At 37.5% G+C, this 20292-nt stretch overlaps 2 protein-coding genes across 3 annotated transcripts in view; one reads left to right on the top strand and one right to left on the bottom strand.

Annotated features, from left to right (window-relative positions):
- LOC134838876 (dynein intermediate chain 2, ciliary-like) overlaps positions 1–20292 on the top strand; it is a 335209-nt gene that overhangs the window by 154168 nt on the left and 160749 nt on the right. The window lies entirely within an intron of this gene.
- Positions 1–20292, bottom strand: part of LOC134838873 (dynein axonemal intermediate chain 3-like) — a 50260-nt gene that overhangs the window by 12984 nt on the left and 16984 nt on the right. For both annotated transcript variants that reach the window (XM_063854167.1, XM_063854168.1), the window contains exons 7-19: positions 18926–19099; positions 17711–17881; positions 14200–14357; positions 13300–13411; positions 13100–13178; positions 10750–10874; positions 10162–10344; positions 9742–9864; positions 7993–8066; positions 7643–7836; positions 6980–7198; positions 5397–5527; positions 2366–2567 (exon numbers count right to left, since the gene is read on the bottom strand). In XM_063854167.1, the coding sequence (XP_063710237.1) occupies positions 2366–2567; positions 5397–5527; positions 6980–7198; positions 7643–7836; positions 7993–8066; positions 9742–9864; positions 10162–10344; positions 10750–10874; positions 13100–13178; positions 13300–13411; positions 14200–14357; positions 17711–17881; positions 18926–19099 (1945 nt within the window). The remainder of the gene's footprint in view (positions 1–2365; positions 2568–5396; positions 5528–6979; positions 7199–7642; positions 7837–7992; positions 8067–9741; positions 9865–10161; positions 10345–10749; positions 10875–13099; positions 13179–13299; positions 13412–14199; positions 14358–17710; positions 17882–18925; positions 19100–20292) is intronic.

The following is a 20292-nucleotide window of genomic DNA, read 5'->3' as shown; positions in this document are numbered from 1 at the left end:
TAGTTCAGTACTTAGATAATGTCATGACAAATCTTTTTAATACAACTTAAATCTTTCATAAGTTGTGACAGAATGAATAAGAGCACATAGTGATAAATCTATAAAGGATTGACAGGTCGGTCACGACCTTGACAAACGGAAAGGCAAGTTTAGCACGAATAGCTAGCACACTAATGACGTCATAATAATCTAATAAACTACGCCACACCACAGCGGTAATGAGGATTGATAAAAACAAACACACCGTACCGCCTAGCTTCCGATGTAGCTGAGATCATAAAAACGTTACGGATCACACCACACGGCGTCACAAAAATTTCACCGTTTGAGGCACACATGGGCCGCAAACCGAGCACCCCTTTATCAAATATCGCAACAAGCAGTACACCAAATAACTTAAATTGGGGAAACGCAAAACATGCATGTTTAGATAGAAAGAACCTAACAAAGCCGCCACTACCTGCTGAGATCATGCATGATCTAGAAAGATGGTCGGAGGACGAGGTATCAGTTAGAGAAAAAGGAAAGACAAGCCCACAAATGCCAAAGAAACTTCAAAAGGCAAATTCTCCGACACAACAGAAAACAGGTGCTGGTCCTAAAGTTATTGAACTAGCCAAAGATAAACTTAATGTAAGACACAAAGGGATACAGAGAACAATAGACGCACACACTAAGAAACGTATAGAGCAGGTGGCCCGGAAAACCATTAGGATAGCAACGAAAGTGAAAAACCCAAAAACCTTTGAACAAAGGTATAAAACAGTTGACGGAAAAATTTTAACATATACTCCACACACCGCTTGGGTACAAACATTCGGCAAACAACCAAGGTTATTGCGGAATAGCGGAGCAGCTTTTGTACCGAGCCCTCTAATTTACGGGCCTTGTAGACCATCTCGATTTAGTGATTATGTCGCGTATAAATCCGCACGGAGATCTGGACCATGTCTACGTTTTTTAGACATTGAAAACCCCAACGCGCCACAACACGCAATGTTCAAGGAGGATAAGACTTCGGGCTTGCCAGTGAATCAAACGAAAAAGCAACTGAGACAACAAACGAGTAGCCCAACAAAACGAAACGCAAAGGCAACGGGGAAAAGAACTGGAGGACGACCACCAACAAAACCACAAACCAGAGGGATGACCCTACAAACGGACGTGACAGTAGAAAAGGGGAAGAGAGCACTTGAAAAATCAGAATCAAGGCATTCGGACGACAATCAATCCACCACATCCTCTGAGGATGTAGCCCCTTCGCCAAAACGGCAAAACCAAAAAGGAACACCACCAACATCAGAACCACAAAGAAAGTCCACACGCAACCGCCAATCGGCGCTATCAAACGCATTTGGAAATGCCATCCCAATAAATACGATAACCGAATTAGAGAGCAACGAAAAACCAAAGGAGATTCGCCTCGAGACAGACTCGCCACCTGAGCAACAAAAATTAGAGAACCCAAGTTTAAAGACTCTAATTCAAGAGATGGGTTTTTCGAACAAGACCCCACAATACCAAGCCTGTTCAAAATTCATCGAAGCCATCAGCCCAAAACATGGCAACAAACAAACTGAAGTGGTGGACCTGACGTCACCAACTGAAGAGGATATGGCGGAAAACAACAACGATATTCTACTTATTAAAGACATAGACAAGAAAAAAAAACCAATTACGCTGAAATGCAGGACGATGAGGAACACAATAAGCAAGAAGGGGAACCGTCAACGCTCAAAATAGATAACGCTCAAAGTCCCACGGGGACTAAAAACTCAAAAACTGCAACGGTCCCACGCGGACCCTAAGACTCAATTCATATTTTTAATTAGTAAATTAAAATCGTTTCAAGGGGGAATGTCATCCGGCATGGACCGACAAAACTTAGTTATATATATTTATACATTTGTTTTATGTTGATGTATGATATAACCATACATATGGCTGGTCAACCGACCTTGAGAGACCTTCTCTCAAATAACGACCGAATGATCGGTCAGACCATGAATTAACATTGGTTCCAACTAGTTGTTTTATCTCGCTTCGCATTAGAATATCTGTTTGTCGACGCATTCGGATTCTGGAATTAGAAGATCATACGTTGAGGTATGACAGAAATTTCAAAAAAAGTTTGGAAATTCAGTTGAATTTTTTTTAAAAGGACGACATCGTAAAATAGTACCAAAATCTGAGGGACACCTCGGAAAATTTTGGCAACCACCCGCTCGGTACGGCACTGGTCTCAGTAAAAAAAAGCAGCAGGGATGGCCGATGTAACCGTTAAATGAATGCGTTGACATTTGAGGATCAAAATCAGAAGCGTTATGTGAATGTATTGGGGTAGGAGTCAAAAAATTTTCCTCACTGGAGATCTTGATGGGGTTGAGTTTTGTGATTGCGTGAGGACTGACAGATTGGGTGAGGACTGGGTCGGATGTCCTGTCCAGCAGGTCCCACACATCTATGCACCCGTCCGACTTGGAGATGAAGAAGACGCCTGCTCTGGTGGGACTCCACCGTCCATGAGTCAGCTGGCAGTTGTGGCTCTGCGACTGCATCAGAGGCTCCTACATGTGCACAAATTATCCTTCATGAGACAACAAATCGCAACACGTAATAGAATTCATAACATGCGACAATTTGTAAAAAAGCGACAATTCGTAATAATCAATGAAGTGGCAATCACTGATTCATGCGCAACATTTCCCTGTTGCCAAATTTAGGCACAAGGGAGTATGTAGTCTCTCCTCGCCAATGCCTTGTTACGAATCATTGTTCGTTACCAATTGTCGTCTATTGTAAATTTTTGCAAAACAAACACAAGCGAAGTACTTTTTCAATATGAACTTCTATTTTGCTTGATCATTACCTAGAAAACTACTCGCTCGCACTCAGTGGAAGAGAAAATATTCGATTAAACTACAATAATTTTGCTCTTTTACAAAAGTTATAATTATTTATAAGTGCCAAACTCACATGTTTAAACACTTTATAATCCATTGTATTAACAACATTTTTCAAGAAGAAAAACTAGATTATAATCAATCAAAATTGATGAGAATTTTTTAAAAAATATCTGTCAATAGAAAAATCTGTGAATGTGAGATGTTTTGTCACCCACTAGTTTATTTAAACACAAACTGTTGCCTGGAAACAAACATTTCAAAGAGATCTTTTCATATTAATTGAAGGATTCACGCGGTAGATATTGGAAAAAAAAAACTTGAATATGAATATAAAGTTTCTTTCTGAACTTCACCCACTCTCCACAAGCTATGTTAAATGCCAAATGATACTTTTTGCGCGCGGTAACATATTATTAGGAGCAAATTAATTGCTTGAATTCAATTTGGAAGGATTCACTTTATCACTTTCGCTTTAATAGAACGAAATATATCGCGCATTATTCATCCCAATTTGAGTCAAAGTAGTCCCGAATTAACACCTTTAAAATTTTTTGAACAAATATCTCAGGTGAAACATCTTCTGCATTTGAGCCCCAATTAGAGCTCACTAAACAATATTTTGCATATGGTAGAAGAACTGTTCAAAAGTCAAAAAATGACTGAATAAAAAAATATAAACCAAGCATAACATTCTCAATTTCTTAGAAAGTCGGAATAAAATGTACAAAAACATTATTTGTTTGAGGTGTGATCTGAAAATGTAAAACAGTTTTTCTAAAATTTTACATATGTCAAATCGATTGAAATAATTTGATTGAAAAAAGACTTTATTAGAAAAAAAATGTTGATTAGAAGCAATTATAATCGATTAAAGTCGATTAAAATAGATTTTGTCACTTGAAAAAACATTAACATTTTAAATTAAAGTTCTACAGACATGAAGCAAACAAATAAAATGTAATTGCTTGTCAACTTTGTTTTACTGCTGGCAATTTATCTTACAAAAAATCGACAAAAATGTGAACAAAAATACGTTTAATTCTGCTTGGGACAATTTTACAACCGCGACCATTGCCGCTATTTATGCAACTTTTTTGCGCCTAATCCACCAGGTAAAGGAAAAACAGGCAAGCTGTCCAGTTCTTCGCAAAGACCCGCTAGTTGACCCTGGCTTATGGCTATTTTTCTAAATATTTCTATGGTTACTTTTCTGGGATGGGCAATGTTGTGACCCCTTGAAGCAGCCGGGTCGAGGAACTCAATTTATGTTTCGACTTTCTCGCTAAACAATCCGCATGCTCCGACCCTCTCGACCAACGTTTGGTATGTTTCGATTTGCTCGATCAAATTTCGGTATGTTTCGACTTCCTCGGGCCAACAAAAAAGTCTTAGACTTTGTTCAACCCAGTTCGGATATTTTTTAAACTTTTCGACCAAAATTTGATACGTTTCGTCTTTGATCTATTTGATCTATCTGAGAAATCATAAACTAGTAAATCGGTAGGCGCAATTCAATCAATTATTGTCCAACAACTCGGCACAATGCCAACTCAACATTATAATAATTTTTGGCCATCTCGACCAAATCATACGAGCGATATGCTGCAGTTTTCTGTAAAAAAAAAACATAAACAAAAAATTTCGGAATTTGAAAATTTAGGGTATGATCGACCTATGCTTCGACTTTCTCGACTATCAAATAACATAAACAAATTGACAAAAAATATACTGCATGCTTTTCTGTTGATTTTTTGTGATAATGCTGTATTGAAACTAAACTATAAGAATCAGAAAAAAGCGAAATTTCGCCATCAAAACTAATTTGTTTACAAATTGAATCTTCCAATTTTGTTTTTGTTTTTTTTTTACAAAATTGGACTCTGAAACTGTTGATCTGAAAAATTTACTTTTTCGGAAAAATTTACTTTTTCTTGCCGCAGAAACCCTCAGATCTCGAAAAATTAAAATTTTACCTCTGAAACTTCTAGTTTTGCGGTAAGCAATGTTTCTCAAGTGCTTCTGCTGGTTGCAACTTTCTGACGAAGATTTTTTCTGAGCAGATTTTTTTGCTAAGTTTCCAATTGAACGTCAAATAAAACTTTCAAAACAAAATTTGGAAAAATTAGGTTGTGCTCAATCTATGTTTCGACCAAAATCGGGTAAGTATTGCGCTCGACTTAAAATTGTTCTCAACCGCGGAATTTACAGTCGAAAAGCTGCACTTGCTCGAATTTCACCTCGATCCGGGCAACAAACACGCACCATGGTAGTGCGCAATCATCTGACATTTCGATTGAGAGGCGGAGACGTATCCACCTCACAACGCTCTTTAATATTTCAAAATTCAGTAAAAAAAAAGCATTTTGCATAAGTGCAATTAACAATTTAAATGATAACGCCCCATGTAAAAATCATTTTGAGCAAGAACACTAATCCATTTTAATTTCAATTGTGTCATTAGCGAAGCAGAAAGATGTGAATATCACTTACAGCACATGCCTCTAGCCAGATGCAGAAGTTCCACCCACCCACCGAGAGCAACACCTCCTTAAAGAACGGAGACCTGTCCAGGGTCTTCACTGGACCATCGTGAGTCGCCTTCACCCACTCGGGGGACTTGTCTGGAATGAAAAAAAAAACACGATAGTCACATTCACAATAGTGAAATGAAAACTGAACAGAGAGACTGAATATTCAAAAAAGATACGCGGCATCAAAGTTTGGTTTGCTTGAACCTTTGGTGATTTTTAAAAACTAAACTTTTGAAATCAGTTCTTCATTCATAAAAAAGCATGTTGGTTTGGTCTAGGATTGGAAAGTTTCACTCATTTGATGTCTGCTGTGTTGCTGTTTGACGTAGGTTTTCGTCTCTATCTCCAAGTTTACATGGAAAACTTAATGTGGGCTTTGTGATTCTAATATTAAAAGTGGGAGCAAAAACAATAATTGCGGCTTAAGGAGAAATCAAGAACTTAGGTAATCAATCAAAATCCACTGAGTGAAGTGCTCATTGTAGGCTAACAAACCATTATGCGATAAACAGTGAAATATCAAATATTTTATTAACTAAACCAGCCAAAAATCAGCGTTTTCATATTGTCTTCAATTTTTCAAAACAATACAATCTTCAACAGTCACCATTTATGTGTGTGGTGTTACAATAGATTATAGATTACATGGTGAAATAAAATAGAATCCACTTTGATTTTTTTGCGTTGAATAGAGACAACAGAAGAAGCCACCTTTTGGAATAAATAGAACAAAACTCTGGTCTGCAAATACCTACATGTAGTTGAATCAGAACCTAAACAGTTGTCGTTTCTGCTGAATTAAAGTTGGAGTCAGAGACCAAACAGAACTGATCGAATCAAATTAATGGCTGAAACTTTATTTCCAAAAATTGAGTAGTGTCATTGTTAACTAAAATTAACTCAGGCGAATAAAAAATTCTCAGTTTTAAGCCCGTTGTGATGTCTATCAGGCATAGTTTTTTCAGCGGATCATTACGTTTATTTTTTGACTTTTCGTTCCCGGTTGCTCTATGATGTAATATACTGGAAATTATTCGAGAGTAGAAGTGAATCAAGGCTTTTCTTGAGGGTGGGAGGGGGCTGTGTGGGATTTTCAAAGAGTTTCGATTCGAAATCTTTGTCGACCTTTTCAGCCAAAAAGTATTTGGCGACAATATACCTCTTAGTCCATCCCTAGAAGCATATTGGCGCCAATGCATTTTAGAAAAAGCTTAGGGTAGGCCGATCAAAAATGGATGTCTTAAATAGTACCACAGGGCGGTCAAGGGGTAAATTACCGAGGGGGAGGGGGCGACATTTCTTTTTGAGACCACGTCCACATTTGATTGCCACTCCGATCAACCCACTGTGTTTTAGGCTCAAATCGGAGACTAACTAGTACACGGCCTTGTCATTTCGACCAATTACCAAGTTCTTGTTTTTCATTCCAAGCACAATGATATGAAAGCATGGATGAGAGCCTGAAAGTCCAGAAGCAGTTCAAGATGGTGCTAGTCTTTAGTGCCCGGGCAAATAAAGATAAGGAGATTGAACACTACTCACGGACTAGTTTGCCAGTCTCCGTGTCCTTCTCCAGGGTCCAGTCCAAGTAGATGATCTCGCCGTCCTCCGTGCCCACAAAGTAGTGAGTGGATGCTCCTTGCAACACCTTCTTCTCCTTGGGGGAGCTGGGTCTCAGCCCCACACTCTCAGCCTGCTTCCTTCTCTCCTCCTCCTGTCGCTCCTCCTCCGCATCCAGTGTCGGAAGAATCGAACGGTCACCTAATGAGAACCAGAAGAACGATAATGTGACCCAATTAATTCACGATGATGAGCAGGGCCAAAACACAATAGATGTTCACGCGCTTCATAACACACAAGACCCTGATTTAGATACTGGCACCCCTTTTTAAAAGGAAATGCATTTACAGCAAAAGTTGCCAGCAACAAGTTTTGATCGCAACCGGTTGAAAAAAACTGGCTCAAACCGCTCAAATCTTGCATCAAGATTCGGGCTATGCTGAGTTCACATACGCAAAAACAAACGACAATTAAAATTTTTTCCGTTCCTTCAAAATTCTGTCCAGTTTAGAGCCCCAGGTCGAATATTTGTAATGATAAAGTAAATTTAATTCATCACAATTGTCTGAAAATAAGCCTGTAACCATTGCTCTTTTTAGAAATTAGTTCAAGAAACAGAAAAGATAGAATAAAATTGTGGGATACCTTGCGTCTCGCGGTAGCTGAACACGTAAGGCGAGTGTTCCCCGTGGCCGTCTGTCCTGTGGATGGGGATGCGCATGATCGGCTTCCACAGAAGATCCAGGTACTTGAAAGTGTTGGGTACTTTCAGGGGATTGTCATGTGGCTTCAGGTTAGAGGTCCCTTTGGGAGCTCGGATGTCCCAAAACATCACGTGACTATTAAACAAAAAAAATTAAACATCAAGAACGCGACTCTCAAATTGGCAACAAATATTATTTTAGATTTTTGATTAGTTTTGAAAAGTAAATGAGCAAAACCTCACTTAAAATGCATTTCTTTGTAGCTAGCTTATAAGTTTTTTAGGTACTTGCCCATCGCATCCTGAAGTGACTAACTCCACACACGATGCTTTGTGGTTCTCCAAAATTTGACCTTGTCGATTTATCTAAGCAATCATATAGGATTTTGAAGTGTAAAACGGTTGACTACAGCAATTCGTTACCATGTTATCGACCTCTATTGAACAGCCAGTGAAAAGGAACAACGGACTTGGCTATGTTTTACAGATTTAGGTATATTTTACCATACAAAAACAAAATAATTACAATTTTTGGCTATACAAAAACAGTTCATTGTGATTTTTGTATAATCTGTGTGAAAATTTAGGCCTGGACCATTTGGGATACCTTATTAAACCAAAAACCAAAAAATAATTTAAAAATATTTTCGAGAAATTAAAAAAAAATTTAAACAGCTAAATATTTCACCAATTTAGAAAACTCCAAAAAAATACAAGATTTCGATCATACCAAAAATGCAACTGAAACACAATCAACATCTTCATCAAAAAAATTCCTCAAGCTGTTTGGTCCTATAGGCAGTATTTTTTGGAGCAAACCGTCAATGCAAAAATCAAAAATGCGATATGATTTTCAAAAGATTTTGTATCCTAAAACACTTCATTTCCTAAAACACTTCATTGCTACGCGTTGACATATAAAAATGTTTTTCTCTACACATTCCGAAATTTTACGAAAATAACCTAACTCAAGTCATTTGAAGCGAAAAAATTCTGCTCTAAGTGGAAAATATTTCAAATAACTTTTTCATGAAGCTAATCTAGAAAATTATCTGCCTTACACAATATCGTTTACATGCCTTCAAACTCAGAAATCCTTCGTTTAAAAAAATCATTTTATTAAAAGCCAAAACCCTAACACACAAAAACGCTTCTACGAAAAAAAGTCTAGAACCCTATTATCAGACAAATGTAGTTCCTCAGCGCCGAGAAAAAAGTAGAATAACTTTGTTATTGTTCCGACCATCGAAAATGGTGAGGAACTTTGTATTCAGCTGTTTTAGTTTTTTTTCAACTTTTTGTTTTCCACGGAAAATCAGCTACCACAAATAGTCATCGGACTTGGTTGAGTGATATATCATATCAAATCCTTCCAATCTTGATTTGAACAACATTTAAAAATTTCAAACTAATTTTCACAGTGTCGAGAAAAACCGGTTTGAAATTTTACATTTTCGATCTAATTTCGAGCTAATTAGTAAGGTAGTTAATAACTGCAATAGCTTATTTAAGTTTAATTTAAGCCGTGAAAACTTACTTTTACTCAAGTAAAGGTAGGTTATGGAGTTTTTTAGCGCAATTTTGGGAATTCAAAACTTGAAAATTCAAAAAATTTCCGCAAAAAAAATTTGAAAAAAATTTTGAAATTTTTTTCAATTTTTTTTTTCGTTTTTCTAGTCATTATTCTTTAAAAACTGTTGTCCAATTGACCGATTTTACTATGAATCTCAATATGCCTAAGTTCAATTATTTAAATCAGATTTTTTTTATCACAACATGCAGAAATAAAACGACACCAATTTGAGAAACCATTTTTGTATTTTTTAAGACTGCGGTCGGAACATTCTGTGCTACTTGCACAGTAACCGGCTATCCTTGTTCATATTTGGCAAGTTTTCAAATGATTATTTCAAGGACGTCTGGTTAGGATTTAAGGTATTATACATTTTAATTACTTAAGCAGCTCTTTCACGGCAAATGGAGGCATGCCTGATTAAATAGAAGACGATAGAAAAACTATGGCAATGTGCTTGCTGCTTACGTCAATGTGGTCTGGGATCCACTGGAGGTCTGTGACCCAGTTCTTGTGGCTCTGGTCTATCATGGACACGGCACAGTAGTTCACCACGGGCGTTATGATCGAACTCTCGTCTATATAGCCGGGCTGAAATACAATATCTTAAATCACATCAGTGTAGACTGATTTAGGATGAATGGGGGCGTCAAACCCTCTCCACTCCCCCATATATTAGACGACAACATCTTCTGTATCAACCAAAGGGTCTCTCTCCCTCCTTTTGTAACAGTGAGCGGTGAACACCTATTGTGGACTACCCAGATTAAACGTTTGATTATGTCTATAACGTTTAATTAGTCATGTCTATATGATCATTGGTTATGATCAGTTGACCTTGTCTGCAGTCTTATGTAGTCTGAAACCGTTCTGTTCAGTAATCATTACCAGGGTGTTCATGGTGTTGGCCTTGGTGACCTTGGCCCTCTTGCTTCTCTTGAGACGCTCCTCGTTCTGCCCACTGATGTCCCACAACACCACCTGTCCGTTCACACATCCCCCCGCCACCAGGTAGGGATCTGTGGGATTGAAGCGGAAAGCACAGATGTCATCAGGCGCCTCCAAAATCAGCTGAACAAAATCAAAACCATTACCAAGTTGTCATCAAGGAGAAATTTCCGTACCCATAAACTGTTTTTAGCGTTTGTCACGGATTACCGTTCATTTCGGTGATTCTGTCTCCGCTCCCATTTTTGATTACAATGATATAGTCTACATTTGAATCTAATTGGACTCATTTTGCTTGAAACAAGTTTTTCGTTTAACTTAGAAAAAAATATATACATATTGTGGTTCCGACTTTTACGTCGTGCCAATCAAACTTAGGTAGATTATCGAGTAGGGCATAAAACGTGGCCATGTAGCTCAACAGTCTGTCTTATTTTTGCTTTAAAATTTCTCAAATACCGGGTAAAACCCAGTCGACCACGTAAATTCAGTTCAGTTGATTAGGTTAAGTTCAGTTATTTGTCTCACCTGAGGTTGGATGGGGTCTGAGAAGCTCCAGATGAGAATAAGGGAGGGGGTGAGTTGGATCTTGCTCAGATTGTCCACCCGCTCCTCCAGAGTACACCTCTCCCCATACGACACCGCCACCACCCCTGATAACACACGTATGACACGTGACACCACAACAGATGAAATAGTTAATTGATCAAATGGATTTACAAACACAGAGGCTAAGCAGAGAACCGCGCAAGTTCTCGCGAAGCAAAAGTGTAAGTCCCATTTATATTAGTAAAAACAGAGAAAAAATTACTCAAGAAAAACTAAGTTTTTCAGAAGTAACCCAGATCCATTCAACAAAAGTTCCAGCAAAGCCACGTAAAGGGGGTAAAACAAAAATAAAACCGACAACGTTAACCCTTCGCTAACCATAGACCATCTGTGCAGTGTAAAACACTATGATTCAGGGGCAGATTTAAGTGGGGGGGGGGGGGGGCTGACGCCCCTCTTTTTTCGGCGCGCGCTCCCCCTGCCGACCCAAAGGGTCCCCCTTTGTACTATTTTGAAATATCCATTTTTGGTGACAGACCTTAAAACTTTTGTAAAGGTGCCTTTGGCGCCAATATATACTAATTTTGAGGGGAAGCGCGCGCTGAAAAACGCATTTTTTGGTCATAATTTTCCAAAATGTGCCTGAAAACGCCTTTTTTGACCTGCTTTTTTTCAAAATTTTGCCTGCGGCGCAAAAAAATTTGCCAAAACGGGGACTTTTTAGTGCTTTAGCTTGAGGAGAGCTCAAAAAAACAATTTGGTCGAAAAAAAGGTCGACAAAAATTTCGAACAAAAAATCCTTGATCCGCCCCTGCTATGATTAAAAGTGAAAAAGTTGTACACAGAGGCGAAGCGGAGCTTCGCATCACTTGCCATACAACAAACAAAAAAACATGAGAAGTCTAGGCAAACACGCCTAGCAAAACGTTTGAAATTTAAATTAGCAACGGAACAAAACTTACGAAGCTGAAACAAAGCCGACAATTTGTGAGCAGACAAGAGTTGATCCGAAAAAAATGACTTATAAAAAAGTTTCAACTACCCCCTGAAACAAAAAACAACAACACTTGAAACATGCTTATAGCACAAAAAACCGTGATTAGGCAAGTAGGCCGACAAAACTGAAGTAGACAAACGTAAAAACGACAATTCAATTTTAACCAGAAAAAAATTAATTTGATTAAAAAAAACAAGAACAGCCGGTGGCTGTGCAAGTAGCTCAGAATGATAAAAGGATTTGACAACCAAGAATTTAGGCACATTCAACAGTCATAGTAAAATAGGCAGATCTGGCAACGGTTTTAGTCGAAAAAAGACAAAAAAAAAACAAAAAAATTTAAAAAGTATTTCTAATTTTTTTTTCTTTTTTTTTGCAGAATTCTAATTAAAATTTTGAAAGTTTCATTCCAAGAACGGCAACAAAGAAAACAGAATTTTTTTTAATGGGGTTCAACTGAACTTTCATGGCTTATTCTTCTATTAAAAGCCTGTTCCCTTGCTTTTCTCGCTCGAAATTCGACTTAAACTCAATAATTGCCAACCGGTTTTTCTCGACAATGCGACAAATTTTTGATGTTTTTTAAATATCGCTCGAATTAGGGCTTGAATGGCTTTATTATGATATATCACTCCACCCAATACGGTGATTATTTGCGGTGAAGGGTTTTGGTTGCAAAGCAAAATAAGCCTGCTCGCTCACCTCATTCAATTGAAATTAGACCAAAAATCAGAAATTTCAAATTGGTTTTTCACGACACTGGGAAACTTTTTTGAAGATTTTTAATGTCGGTCGAAGCACAACTGAAAGGGCTTTAATTTTATTTGTCGCTCTATCCATTCTGATGATTACTTGTGGTACCTGATTTTGTGTAGAAAAAAAAAAGAAAAAAAAATGAAACACAACCGAATACTAAATTCCTCCCTAATTTCGTAAGATTTGTACGAAAAGTTTTTTTTCGCAAAAAATCTAGTTCCCGATTACAATACACTTGCTCTCGAAAATGCAATAAAAACAAAAATATTACGAAAAAGTCACGGAACATCATTCAACAACAAAAACCTGCACTATTGAAAATAATGGAAATAGCCAAACCATAGTCCCCCTATGCCATCTGTGCACTGCACTCTACTATGATACATTTGAATCAAAATTTAAAGCAGATAGAACAGATGTTATAAGAACTTCCAATGCTAGGCAACGAAAGAGCGTTTTATTTGCGAGTTGGGTTCGCAAAACTTAAGATTCATAATATAGCATTAGGCTCGTAAGCTCGCTTGCGTTAAAATCTCCGTTTTACCGAGATTACTTCAATTACAGCTGCCAATGTACCTTTGAGTGTGGGATGCCAGTCCATGCAGGTGACAGTTTTGTTTTTGCTGTTCTTCAAGTCCGTGAAGCTTTGATACTCCTGAATATAAACAGACACGATTTACGGTTTTATTATGTTAAAGTTTTGTGATGACGATAGTAAACTGTGATGATGCGTGTTTTAATATGTGCGTAAGAATGTGCGTGCGAGTATTCGTGACCTTGAGGTATCCGTCCTGTTTGCTGCCGAAGGTGGTGTCCTCCACAGCCAAAAGAGACCAGTCGTCCACAAATGCATTCATCACCACATTGTGTTGCAGGCCCAGGTCCAATCTAAGTACAAAAGAATCAACTCAACTACTTATTCCCAGTGGGAGTAAAGGTGAACAATTTCTACATAAGCGGCAAGTTTAAGCCAGTAAGTCAGCGTGCAATGTTCAAGATTGAACAACCTGATGAATAAATCTTTCCGCAATTTAAGGTAAATATCGTGATGATTATTATTCCCGCATTTAAAGTAACCATTTTGATAGATAATAGAATCAACAAGAGTGTGAAATGAAGTTGACTGGAATACAATATTAACACAAAACAAAAAGTTTAATCAAAGGCTAGCCATAACCAAGGTAGCCCCCCCCCCCCCCCCCCCCCGCATCCCCCAGAGCGAGGTAAGGAGTTACACGCCCCCAGAGTGAAGTATGGAGGTAACCTACCTCCCACCTACCTAGAAGACAAGGAACACCACAATCAGTGAGTTACCCTACTACCCCCTCACCCGAAGGCTTTGTCATGCCAAATAGTGAATTCTGATTGGCTGAAGAAAAACACTCTTAACCAAAGGAACAGCTTCCTCCCTAAACTAATTTAGGGGAGGTGGGGATTGTTCACTTGGTCCACGCAAGTTTTGATCGAAAAAATAGATGTTAACCTGTATTGAAAAAGTTGAACACAAGTTCATAAACCGCTGCTTTTTCTCAAACTTAAAGCTGTTTACCTATCGTTCGTTTCAGGGCTTGAGCAAAAAAATTGAAACAACTGTAGGAATCACTGGTGTCCCTTTTCTACCTTTTTCTCAATAATAAATGTAAGAGAAAGCTAGCTTATTATATGTGGATGCCAACCTGGGCTTAGCAGTCTCAACTGTGCTGGCGAACTCCTCCGATTGCATCAGCCGCTGCTTCGTCTCTTCGTCGAACTCTCTCGGCTCGTACTGGGTAGCCGCGTTGGTCGGAAACACCCACTCGGTCTGGGCTGACTCGGTTGTGTATGATTGGATAGCCTAGTTAAACAAATCACAGCTAGTCGCATCAGCTAGTTTTTTCTATTTTACCTAGTTCAGCTAGTTTCTTCTATTTTATCTAGTGCTGATGATTTACCTGGACAGATAAACTATAAGTATAAATAAGTGCAAGTTTCTGGAAGCAAAATTGATAATTGCGAACTGAGTTCTTCATTTTTTGTTATATCACTTTGAAAATTTGCACAAAAATTATGATGTTAAAACAAATTTAACGGAAGCTTATTTATTATTTTTGCGATATTTATTATATTTTGAAGGTTATTTATTATTTTTGCGATATTTATTATATTTTGAAGGTTATTTAATATATAGTGTTTTAAAAGGAACCTTTTTAAAAACCTAACTCGCCAATAAATGTGTATATATTTGTGTATACATTTATTGGCGAGTTAGGTTTTTAAAAAGGTTCCTTTTAAAACACTAACGCTCTCAAGCAGGCTAGTGTAATAGTTGAATTCAGGGGCGGATCTAGGATTTTCTCGAGGGGGGGGGGGGCGGATTTTCGAAAATTTTGACGACCTTTTTTTTTTTTTAGGTCGATCAGATTGATTTTCCGAGCTCTCCCAAAGCAGTAAAAAGACCCTGTTTTGGCCAAATTTTCTGCGCCGCAGGCAATTTTTTGAAAAAACAGGTCAAAAAAGCCGTTTTTGAGCACTTTTTGGAAAATTTTGACAAAAAAACGCGTTTTTTGGCGCGCGCTCCCCCTCAAAACTAGTATATATTGGCGCCCAAAGCGCCTTTAGAAAAATTTTAGGGTCGGTCGACCAAAATTGGATTTCTTAAAAAGTACCAAAGGGGGGACCCTTTGGGTTGGCAGGGGTTCGAATCCTGAGGAGGGGGGCGTACGCCCCCCCCCCCCCCCCCTAAATCCGCCCCTGGTTGAATTATATCGATCTAATCGGACAAATTCGAATTAATTTTAGTGCGTACAAATTCCATTTAAATCATTTTGGATGATTTTTGGTAGCATCTCACGGATAAAGCTTCATATCAATTTTCGGGATTGTGGAAAGATCCAATTTTTTCAGTGCACTTTTGTCAGTTCAGCAAGCTTAATTACGATTGGCAAATATGAAACACACAACTTAAAAACAAGGTTTCAATCATTGTAAGCTGGATTCAAAAACAAACTCTACAGCATTGACAAATCAAAGTCATGAGTACACACTTTTTTCAATAAATTTTCCTCTATCTATAACATATACTTTTTTTGAAAAACAGTTTTAAAAGCAGATTATATTTTGGACGATTTTCAGATGTAATCATATGGTTTCAATTGATTCATAATCTGAAGTTAACACCATTCCGCATTTATGTCTTTTCCGCGTAAGTAGGACAAAACTAAATAAAACATATTTCAACTATCCGAAAAAACTTCACCAAGGAAAAAAACGAAAGAATAAAAAAGAATATATATTTCTCCAGTCAGCGAAGTAAAATAAACATTGCTGTTTAATTTTTGAACTCATTTAGACTAATGAGACTCGGAGATGCAAAAAAGGAACACTTAACGTCAACCCTTAATGAGATTAAGATTTGTGAAAAAAGAAATATGACGTTTGTATTCAAAGTACATTTATCAAGATTTCTTGGTCCAGACAATTAAAAAACTATTGTAAACATAGATAGCTGGTTCCGACCATAATCATAAAAAAAACAAATAAAACGTCTTCAAATTAAGGTAGTTTTTTGTGCTCAGTCTGATAATAAAACTACAAACACGCGTAAAAATTTAGTGAATTGGGTATAATCGATAACAGTTGTCTTCAAAAAAAGACAAACAAGCATAAAACAATTGTTCTGTTTTTTCACACAATATTTTTCAAATTTAAAAAAAAATTTCGATCAAGGAAGTGGCAAATAAAGCTTAAAAAACTAGTCTTTGTTTGGAAAAATCAAATTAATTTAGCCTAAATGACCAATTTAAAAAGTTATCATCTCTTTATTCGATCGTTTTATTGTCGAATTAAAACAAAAAATCAAAAATTTAAAACCGTTTTTTTCTCTAAACTGGGGAAATTTTTGGAAACTGTTTTAATGATCTTGGACTGACCTTTGACTGAAACGGCTTTAATATGATATATTTTTTAACCCAGTCCGATGATTATTTGTGGTACCTGATTTTGCGTGGAAAACCAAAAGATAACAAACTAAAACACTCCCGAATTCAAAAATCCTCCTATTTTCAATAGTCGGAACAATAAGATAGCAGTAAACAGGCACCTGGCACAACTATATAAAAGATATATTAAGGAAGATGTGAGTAAACAATTTGGAAAAATGATTAAGATAAACATATAAACAAATAAACAAATTCTTTCACATTCTTTCAACTTTTTGATCAAAAAAGGATGCTACCTCAAGAAAACTATATCTGACAGTACCAATCTGTTGGCACTTTCGATCATTGAAGAAAAAAGCGCATAAAAGGATTTTTGAGGTTTATTGTTCCCACCACTGAAATTTTGGAGGAGCTTTGTCTTCGGGTTGGTATTAGTTTTTTTAATTTCTTTTAAAAAGATCCGCACAAAATCAGGGACCATAAAAAACTATTGGAGGGGGTCGAGTAATATATACTATAAACACCCTGCCCTATAAGTCGTAATTCGACAGACATGAAAAAAAATATCGAAAAAATCTCACATTGTCAAGAAACACCGGTTTAAATTTTTTTGAGTTTTTGTCTAATTTCGAGCGAGTTAAGCGAGCGATTAGGTCTTAGAATAGGGATATAAAAGTCTAACTCAAACGATAAGCCTTCAAAATTTAGTTTTAGAAGCAACATTTTTTTCGAAGTTTTTTTAAGCGCCTTCTTTAGAAGTTTCCTGATCATTATGGTCGGAAGTTTCTGTGCTACGTGCACAGCAACTGGTTATCCTTGTTCAGTGTTTCAAAAACTTTTGAGCTCGCTAAACGCATTTGCGAACATGTTTTGCACTAATTGCAATTTGTTCAGATGCGAATTGTAGCATCCAGCGAGTCCGGTCAGCAGAATCCAATGCAAAAATTGATTCAGAATCCAATGGAAAAACACTCTAATTAAATCACTATAGCATTGAATTCCTTGCATCTGTAATTCAGATCATGTTTTAAAAATTGCATCTGAAACTCAATCACTTTTCATTACTATACTGGTTTAATATATTTTACAACAAGTGATACGTCTGTATGTTCTGTCTGAGTCTGGTTTGTGATGTGATGTCACACAAAATGTGATGTGACTATATTTTTTTTGCATGAGGTGAGTCACACAATATATCTCACAGCACATGCGAGCCACCCAACATGTGAACATGTGACCTGACTAGGTTTTTGAGTAGTTAGAGTGTTACCTGTACTCCTGTCTCCATCTCCATTCGACTCAGTTCGAAGCTCTTGCTGTCTTGTTCTGAACTGGAGACACACTCTATGTAGGCGTCTCTGCCCGCATGACTGCTCCTGTTCTTCCACTTCACGAGGGGCGCTCCAAACAACTTCCTCTGACGACTCACTTTCATTGTCACCTAGAAGCAAGTAGCGTAACACATCACAAGACATAATAAATGAGAAACAAATCATGAAAAGCGGAAAACACAGCTACGGTTGAATCATCTGAAAATTCAAAAAACCTGACAATTACAAATTAACGTGCAATTTTAACCAACAACGTTTTAGCTTCTCGTTAAGAAAAATTGATTGCAAAAATCTCAAACATATTTTCGATACGAAATTTTTCGATAAAAGCTGTCAAAAATCTAAAAACTAGGGAGCATTTAACCTTACTCGCGTTTATTGTGAATCGGTAGAATTCAGAGTTCAATTTAAAATGTAACGCCGACAAGTTTTTAAGTTAGTTTGCAGAAATTCGATCGAAAGACAATGCTTGTAATTGTCAATTTATGTTTAAAAATTGGAAGCATAAATTACAAAAAAAAAGAAAAAAAACACGATTAAGTCTTCAAAGTAACGTCATTCTCCGCCTCTAAGAACACAACTTCAATCTCACGAAGTATACCTCATTTGCCATCACTCGTTTGCAAGCTCCTCCACACAGAAAAGTTCCTACAGTTGGAGGGAAACATACGATTCAAATTTGAGCGCGATAGCGCTCTAGATTATGTTAGACTTTGGCACCACTTTATGAACCACGTGCGATCAAATTGACTGGCAAGATGAAGCTATAATACCGTTTACGTCACAATTAACGACGACCACTATACTGTCATCTGCCTCCTCAATGTGCCAACGGCTTCGGTGATATGATGAAACCCCCCTCCCCTAGAAAAGCCCTGGGCTCTTTTCCAGCAAATTTCAAGTTTCATATTTTTTCAGTTGTTTTACGTGTTAGTGTTGCAAAATACGTGATGTTACGACATATAATTTGAGGAACAACATTAGATTAATTTTTTAAACTTGACATTCAAATGTGGGGAACCAGGAGTTCAAATGTGGGGAGCCAGGACCTGCAATGACTAGGACCTGCAGTGACTAGGACCTGCAGTGACTAGGACCTGCAGTGACTAGGACCTGCAGTGAGTAGAAGAAAAAACACTAGTCTGTATACTAACAAGGTCCCGACTGTGCTTGATGATGTGGTCCTCAATTTCCATTTCACTGCCCAGCGACTCCCAGGGTTTGCTCTCGGGGGGCTGGTACTCGTACACAGTCAAGTCCTCCGGCTCCCCCTCTCCCTCCCCATCCTCGTCGTCCCCACCTTCTCCACCTCCCTCCCTCTCGGGGTCCTGGAAAACAGCAAAAAAATATAACCATGATGTAACCTGGATAACCAGTTTGCCGCAGAACTTACGGCTAAGATCAGCAAAGATCATAGCGGAAGCATTACAACATGAAAATCATAATCGCTTCTCATTTTATATAATAAATCATTACACGGTTCCACTTTTCTAGAAGAAAGCGTTAGAAAATACCATGTTCGAAATCAAAAACTTGTAGCGACAGCTTACAATATGATTTAATTCAAGCACAATTTGGAAACATAAATAAGATACAAAATTTTACTGGCCGCTCAAGAGAACTATTGGCAAAAGACGCAAACTTCTAAGAAAACCACTATTAGATGATATCTTGGCATGAATGCGCGTTTTTAAAGTATGACACTTTCAACATTTCGCCATGTTGTTTTACTAAAGCGACGTTATTGATGCTTAGGCTTCTTTGAGAACGAAGACTTCTTAGACAACGAACCGGAATAACTGCCGAACAGCGGTGATCCAATTGATCCTAAAACACGCGTAGAAAGACTTGATCGTCCGGTGTTGGACAACTCATCGGACGACAGCCGTCGAATAACCATTTAAAAAAGCTACGCTTTGATTCAATTAAATTCACTTCGCTTTGTAAGGACTCAATATGATTGCACTGACAAAAACAAATATTATAAACAATTGTTTGCTATTTAGATTCCAATCACTATAAAAATTAGAACATTTATAGCAAAATTAAGTCCCATGGCACGAACGTCGTGGAACTTCGGAGCCCGTTTCAGGCGCCTTTAATCTTGTATTGACTTTCGTTATTTTATTTTTTAATATCGTGCCCTCTAGGAACACGGAATAACATAAATTTCTACACAACGTTTAACATCAAATTTCGCAGGTGCTTTCATCAAAATGCCAAATCACAAAATGCATCTTGAAATTAATCCAAACCTTTGCGAAAAAATGTGAAACCGAAGTTCATATCTTAATATGTTGGAAGTATCGGTGGATAAAAGTGAAGAAGCACTTCTCGGTGTCCTGGAGCCTAAAAATACTATAGATAATCAACTAGAAACTAAATCATGTGGATGATCCGAGAGACTTTTAGCATGTCGCAAAAAAGCCTTCGTTGAAACAAAAAGATAATCTTTTCAAACAAAACTTTTAAAATTAGCTTTTTCTATTTGCAAAAAAGTCTTTCGACACTGGCAATGTCA

This window comes from Symsagittifera roscoffensis, chromosome 2 (genome assembly GCF_963678635.1).
Source record: "Symsagittifera roscoffensis chromosome 2, txSymRosc1.1, whole genome shotgun sequence".
In the NCBI taxonomy this organism is placed as follows: domain Eukaryota; kingdom Metazoa; phylum Xenacoelomorpha; order Acoela; family Convolutidae; genus Symsagittifera; species Symsagittifera roscoffensis.
This window is presented reverse-complemented; position numbering and strand designations above follow the sequence as displayed.